Raw genomic sequence first — 7,460 nt, 5'->3', positions numbered from 1 at the left:
TAAAAATTCTTTGATAAAAAAATAAAAGGTTTGAAGAATAGATAATAATGATTAAATAAATGTAGAGGAGAAATAAATTAAAATAAAAGAAAATTTCAAACTATTCGATATTTCAGCGTGCGTAAACTTGTGTCGTAACATACATTGTTATACAATAAATTCAAAACGTTAACGTAATTGCATAAAAACACACATGTGTACATGTTAGACCAAAATAAATCCATTTGAACTTTTTTTTAAAGAAATGAACAAAGTATTTAGTAAACTTGTATCGTTTTCTGTAACATTATCCTTCCCTGAATGAAAAGTTTAAAAAAAAAACTTTGCTTTATTATGGCTATTTTATTGACAGTAAGAAATTACGTATATGATGTAGGTGGTCTATAGTATTTTATTTTTTCTAAGTAGGCATAAAGGACTGCGGTAAGTTTTGCCATTTAAAATTCATTCTTTATTGCTTTCGAATCATAACTATTATCTTCAGAGTTCTGAAAACAATTTTATTTGAAATGTTTTATTCAATAACAATTTCTGCAAGAGTAAATTTAATTCTTAAACGACATATTTTTCGAAGCATGCATCGTTTTTGAGATCATGGGTTTCCATGGGTTATGAATAGTAGAAGAAGAACTTTTTTGACCCATGATTTTTCTAGATTTGGCAGAAGGATACTATATGACAAACTATGCTTAAGATCCCTTTCTTACTGAATTGTGTAAAACTGTACAAATAATCTTGAGTGGTCTGACTTCCAATATATCTATTTTTATTTAAAAAAAATTATGTTGAATTTTCTCTAGTTACTCTGGGGGTAGTCCGGAAGACCTATGAAAAGCTTTCTTTAAGAAGGTAAGACACTTTCGGAAATTTCAAATAAATTATTTGTCTGTCTGTATATGTGTCCAAATGGAACAAAAAAATCAAAGTCATTGGTTCTGTCCACTTGTTAAATTAATACTAAATTGCAATTTTTTAGGCCTAATAAGTATGTATGTTAATGTCATAGGATTGAACCGATTGAGCAAAGCTAGGGTCAGTATCATTATACTAGTATTTTAGAAATACCTTTAAAAAAAATCACATTTATTGTGGACTTTTGCAAAATGCGCTGACTTTCCAATATAAGGAAGCTCTTTTGCAATAAAAAAATCAGCTTTACATTTAATTAAACAAAAATAACTAGCTGAAAAAAAGCACAAAGTTGTCCAATAAGAATCCGACAAAATCCTATCCTTAAATACCGCCCTTCTCTTGCTAGTGTCCCAAACACCATACCTATGGCCACTGGAAAGTTTTTCTTATTTATTATCAATTCTGTACCTCCATACGTGGCACAGGTTTAAATGTCGAAGGAAACCGTCAAGTAAAGTCAGCACTTCGCAAAAGTCCAAAACTCAATGTTTTCTTTATGTAAGGCATGTTGATTTGTTATAATATGACCTTAAATTTACAAACAGTAGCTGAAGTACATTTTTAAAGAAAAATTCTATTTAAATTGATCATTGTGACGTCATCGGTGCTGTTGTTCAATAGAAGATTGGTTCCTTATTTTCGAAACACCATAAGCCTTTTAATGAAATGACAAACATTGTTCAAGCTCAAAAGTCCATTAAACAATGTAAAATTGGGGCAGAGCAAATACGACCTCTAAAATATCAGAGGTGAGATCAGGGGCAATGAAGGAGTGGAGACCTTTTTGTGAACATCAATACATAACCAGTTTATATGATGTTTTTATACTTGGTCATATGATGTAGATTGATCCAACCAGATACAGTCTATCAACTATACAAAAAATAATGCTCATTACATAAAATATCCAATGTACTTTAAGGCATTTCCAACACTTTTCTTGGCTTATACAAATGAACAATATTTTTCAATTTGTGAAGGGAAAACAAATTAAGCGACGTTTGTCTCCTCTGAATTATTGAAATTATTTTTAACTTTAAAAATTAAACTTGTCTGAAGAAAGGCAGTATTAAAATCACGTCGTTGAGGGGGTGTGGACACATTATAACTATAAAAGAAGACAGTAAATCCTGAAGAAATGAATGATTGTCTAAAGCTCAATGTTGTCTTTTGTCATGCTGAAATCGATAAGTGGGTATTTTTTTTTTTATTTTACTTATGTTTGTAAATCCTGAAGGAAAGAAGGAAAAGGGTTCAAAAATGTGATGAATATTTTTTACCGTATATATTTTTGATAAAATAAATGCGATGATGATTAAAAAGAAAGTTTTTATGAACAGTTTTATTTGAATTTAAAAATTATATATTGTCGTCAGATGTATTTTAAACTAACTTAAATATTAACATTTTAAGGTTCTTATTTTTAAAAGTCATGATGTCTCATATTTTTTTCATAGCACCTGGTTCTACCTCTTTATTAAGAAGTCTGTCTTCATTTTGCTCACAATTTGTATTGTTTCAACGGAATTTTAACGATATTTGTTTGTTATCTTCTCATTTCATTGCAGATTTGTCCTATCTTGCTTGTTTCATCTTTATATTGGAAAATTATACAACAGATTGTTCTCCTTTGAACATGTGCGCAGGTAGTCGCGAAAGAAACAATATTTTTCAAATGACTGTATCAGAAACTATAGAAGATGCTATTCCACGCCTTCTACAAAAATTTCAACTTTTTTTACGGAACCTAGGAGACTTTTTAGATACTCTTGTAAGTATATCACTTTCAATATTTCGAATAAATTACAAATGTTTATGAATTACATCAAAGGCTAAATCCATCCTTTTTTTTAAAATAGCATCTGGAATTTGATTGACCAAAAGAAAATTCTAAAAGCCATACCACCTTTGGTCAAATTTTGGCTGAAATCAGACGAACCTTAAATATAAACACATTAAAAAAAAGCAGAGACCGATTTTTTTCTCTTTATCAACTAATATTTCTCCTATTTCACTATTTGTGGTGGAAGCCTATAAGATATCTCAGAATACTTAATATTTTCTTGCAATTTCAATTCGATAGATAAACAAAATTATTTACCATTACATATGAACTTTTTTAGCATTTATATCATAAATCCTGTAACAAAAATAGCAGTAGCCAAATTAAGTAAAAAGGTAAATTTGTTGAGTTCTAAAGATATTCATAAGATTTCAAAATTCTTTTTACCTACGAATAAAATTTTCGGGCCTTTTAAAAAAAAAAATAAATAAATTATCCCCTTTAAAGCAGAATGGCAGAATTTTGTTACATTATATCTGTCTGCTTTTTTTTTTTTTTTTTTTTTTTTTTTACAAAAAATACCAATTTAGAATGTCCATAGACATGACCAACATGGCATTTTATGCTAATTGAAATTCATGTCGATTAATGTTAATATACAAACTTTTTTATTCTTAACATGTTACTACTTACCAAAGAATAAAGAAATTTGAAATAATGTAAGTGGCAAAACCTTACGTTGGACATTACTTTCCTTTGGAGGTATCTATTTTTGCAGTGCTTTATATTTTTTAAAGAGCACCCCCTACTGGTGATGTTAAAAACAATGATACGAGGGCTGTTCAATAAATAATGTCCTCGGTGCTCGGAAAGAAGCAAAACACGCTTTTCAATGATTTAGTCTTAATGATTTAACTTAATATTGTCTTTTAATTATACTGAAAGGAAAAAGAAACGCATAGTAGCATAATAGCGTAAAATATTTAACTATGTGGCCGAAAATTATGAAAATTGGTCAGATGTGTAATTTGGTTACTGTGCACTAAAATCGCTGGTCAAAATAACTCAACCATGAAATGTATGGCATCACGTTGGGGAAGTGATAAAAAGCCAAATACACGTACATGTTGATGATGACAATTTTATGATCACAATATGTAGTGCCAAGAGATGCATTAGAGTTACAGACATCGTGTTCCGATATTTGCAGTCAGTATAAATTTCTTGCAATCATGGTATGGCTGACGGAAGTTACATTGTGTCAAGTAATTGAGTTCCATAAGTGAATAAAAAGGCAACAACATGTTGCTGTGCAGTTTGTTAGTAAATTTTCAACCAAAAAAGTTTTCTCGATTATCAGAGAGTAATTCAAAAGGTTTTCAACCAACCATGACGGTGACGTTGGCGCGTAACAACGTCACATCAAGATAGGGCTTTTCATCATGCTACCTCGGTTACTGTTAAGTCATTATCACTGAAACCGATATTTTTACAGCAGACAATCATACTCAAATTTTCATCCTAATACTGACAGAAACTCTCTGCTCTAATTTGGTACGCAAGCTTGGCAACTTTACGTCAATTTTTCTCTCACACGCGCATGTACGCGCCGTATTCGTAACGTTTTTAGCATGTTCGCGCTGAGAAAATGTAGCCAGTGTTTGTCGAGACCTCCTTACAAACATTCACGTGTACCAAATCAGCTAGATTCTGTAAATTCTATCCTAAATCGAAAATTCGTGGAATTCATTGGGCGGGGGGATTTGTTGGCTTTGGAATAACACACCTACTCTCAACCATTAAGACTATCGTCGGAAGGCTTGAATGATAATCCTGTGAGAAAGATAAATGCTATGGTGATCTCAATGCACAAGAAAATCAAGGCTGTTACTGATTCGCAAGGGAGATAATGAGAATTTCTATTTTAATTTTGGGGGGTATTGGCATGTCAATTTCAATAACTCAGGAATTATAAATCAAAGTCTTACAAGATTTCGGTTACTTGTTGTTTAAAGTTGGATTAAATTGTTTGATAACAATACTGGAAAACATACTGGAAATGAAAGTTTTATTTTTATTCAAAAGTGTATTATGCGTTTCTTTCTCCTTTCAGTATAAAATACATGTCCGAAAATTTTTTTTATCCAACTTCTGATTGTTTTTAGAACTCATTTTTGGGTATGACCCTTAGTATACTGGAAAATGGCAAATCTTATGATTTCCTGGACTCGTTTCTTCCTTCTGAAAGGTTTTTTTTTCAAGTTTGGAAAATGAAACAAGTCAAAAGGCGAAAGATCTGGCGAATATTGTTAATGTGAAAAAGAATAACTTTCTGTTTATCCCAAAAACTCCTTTACTATTCAGGGCATGCAGGTTTGGACGCTGTCATCAAGAAATTTAAGGTAGTGGATTCCTGATTCTGGTTCCTTCCTCTCATTAAACTTTTTTTGCAAAAAATTTGCTTTCTAGACTCTTCCAGAAATTAAACTGCACCCCCCCCCCAAATCGAACTTGAACAACAAGTCCACTTATATTTAAGAAAATTGCATATAAATCTGTCTTTGTGCTCTTGCAATTATTTGCTCTTCTCAGACCGTTGCTGTTTTTGTCAAGTACATCTTATTGTAAATTTTGTTTCGAGGGTTTTAAGCAATAGATTCAAGTTTCATTATCTGTATGAATTTCAAACAAACTTGGATAACTACAATTTTTGATTTTTTGAAATAATTGTTTAGATATTCTTACACCCTGTCGATTTCACTCATTTTTCAAAACATAGGGAGACCTTTGAGTACTAAGCTTTTTTTACTGTCAAACGTTTCTTAAACGTGAACTACTCCCGAAATGATGTCTGTTAAATTTGCTATGGATCTTAAAGTCAATCATACTTCATCAGTGATTACTTGTTGAAATTTGGCAAACAGTACATTAGTTGTTATATTTTTTGTTGGCAAGGACGGTACCCATTTTTGATGCCATTATATAATATTTTATCATTGAAATCCACCTGCTCATTTGTCTGTAAAACAGACATTGGCTGCCGTAAATGTTACATATTTCAGTGAATATTTCTTTGGGATTCTTACGAGTTTTACAGCAGCTTGAATGAAGCGTTTAATTTCACTCTAGTTTACTGATTCTTTACCATTCATTTAACATGCAGTGTCTCGAATAGTCCCTGTTTTCCAGCTTCTCACAATGAAACTATGTGATGAAAAGTGGTAACATCAATTGTTATAAATTCATTAGAGATTCAATAATGCGAAAAAGTCAAGCTTATTGTCATATGATATCTGTATTTTATGTCATACAGTTCAGGACATTATTTATTGAACAGCCCTCGTAATTTATGTGTAATTTTTAACAAGCTGTTGAATTGAAAGCAGGTGGGGCACATTTAAATTCAACATAGTAACGGCAACGCAACCAAAACAGTGACAATTTGCGATTAGGAACTTCAAATTTTACTAAGTTTAAAACCAGCAATAAATTATATTCAAATGATGCACAGATGTAACAAGAGAAGGGCAAATTAAATCGGAAATCATCATACTTTTAGACCACTTTATGATCCCCTGTTAATTCCATACTGTATCACTGAGAATCAAAGATCAGTTGCAATGATAAATAAAATTATCTAATGAACTGATACACCGTTTTTAATACATCCAAAATCAAAAGCCAAAGAGGCATTTATTTGTCCATTGAAGAAATTTTGTATGATTGTCTTATTTATTTATTTGCCAAAAAAGAATAATTAATGTTTAATAAACAATATATTAATTGTAATTTAATAGAAAGAAAGAGGCTTGAGGGGTGATAAGCATTTGCTTGAAGCCATTGGTTCATCGGAAGGTTTAGATGGATTTCCTGTTTTCAGTTTACAAAACGTGTTCGAGGCAAGTTTTCTTCAAAATTTATCATTTTCAGAAAATTGATTTATGGCTTTCATATTATGAAATTGATTTTTAATTTCTTTGTTTTATTTTAATATTTTCAGGATATTGACGAACACCTTCTACGAGACTACCAAGTTCTCCTTAACATATGGCCTTTTGTGGAACATATGAAAAACCTGGAGGACACTTCAGATAGGATATCTTATAGTGCTGTTATAAATGATATTTACAGTTATTTACAAGATCTCATTTGCGAATTCTACACAGTTATAGTAAATCGGGACCGTGATATTCCACCATTGCAAAACCCCGCCACAGTTCCGCCAACTTATAATACGTTGACAGCTGCCAGTCGACATTTATATCACTTCTTATTATCCAGAGATATGCAAAAAATTGTGACTGTCCTCAGAAACGGATATGCAGATAATTGAATTTCAATTTCATAAAACTGTTGCCTCAATCTACAACCAATTCTGAAATTTGCATAGTTTTACATATTTGATGATTAAAATTTGAATATTTTTATAAGAAATATTTGTTTATTTTGTCTTTGAGCTATAGAGTAACCATATGTTTTTTACTGGATTATAATATTACTGGTTTGTACCAAGTTATGTGGATTATTGTATATGTTATATGTCGAAAAGAACAGTCGAAAAGAACATGAAGTTAAAACGTAAAAGTAATTGTTATTTGCCTTCCCAAATTTTACAATTATTTTTTAGTATTTTATCATTTGAACATGACAGCATCTCCTCTGATAAGGATAATCTTGAAGATACAAAATACAGTTCTTTCTTGGCTATTTAAATCGTTAAGAACACCTTTTAAAGGGGCCTGGACAGAGTTGCATTGTTTATATT

At 31.0% G+C, this 7,460-nt stretch overlaps 1 protein-coding gene across 1 annotated transcript; it reads left to right on the top strand.

Moving 5' to 3' along the window:
* The first annotated feature begins 1,578 nt into the window (after nt 1–1,578).
* On the top strand, nt 1,579–7,059 carry LOC134281642 (uncharacterized). Its single transcript, XM_062764072.1, has 4 exons — nt 1,579–1,618; nt 2,532–2,683; nt 6,493–6,594; nt 6,696–7,059. Exons 1-4 carry the CDS (start codon nt 1,579–1,581, stop codon nt 7,026–7,028), a joined length of 627 nt encoding a protein of 208 aa, XP_062620056.1. The 3' UTR covers nt 7,029–7,059.
* The last annotated feature ends 401 nt before the right edge of the window (nt 7,060–7,460 follow it).

This window comes from Saccostrea cucullata, unplaced genomic scaffold, assembly GCF_032062105.1.
Source record: "Saccostrea cucullata isolate Sc308-1 unplaced genomic scaffold, CSIRO_AGI_Scuc_v1 ctg7396, whole genome shotgun sequence".
Classification (NCBI taxonomy): Eukaryota; Metazoa; Mollusca; class Bivalvia; order Ostreida; family Ostreidae; genus Saccostrea; species Saccostrea cuccullata.
Note: the sequence above shows the minus strand (reverse complement) of the source record. Positions and strands in the feature narration are given on the sequence as shown.

What these genes read in the sequence shown, in the direction of transcription:
- LOC134281642 (XM_062764072.1), top strand. Translation starts at nt 1,579, where the DNA reads ATGACAAACATTGTTCAAGCTCAAAAGTCCATTAAACAAT. An exon ending in TCAAAAGTCCATTAAACAAT is followed by an intron (nt 1,619 to 2,531) that starts GTAAAATTGGGG and finishes ATTATACAACAG; the next exon opens with ATTGTTCTCCTTTGAACATG. An exon ending in GTTTACAAAACGTGTTCGAG is followed by an intron (nt 6,595 to 6,695) that starts GCAAGTTTTCTT and finishes TAATATTTTCAG; the next exon opens with GATATTGACGAACACCTTCT.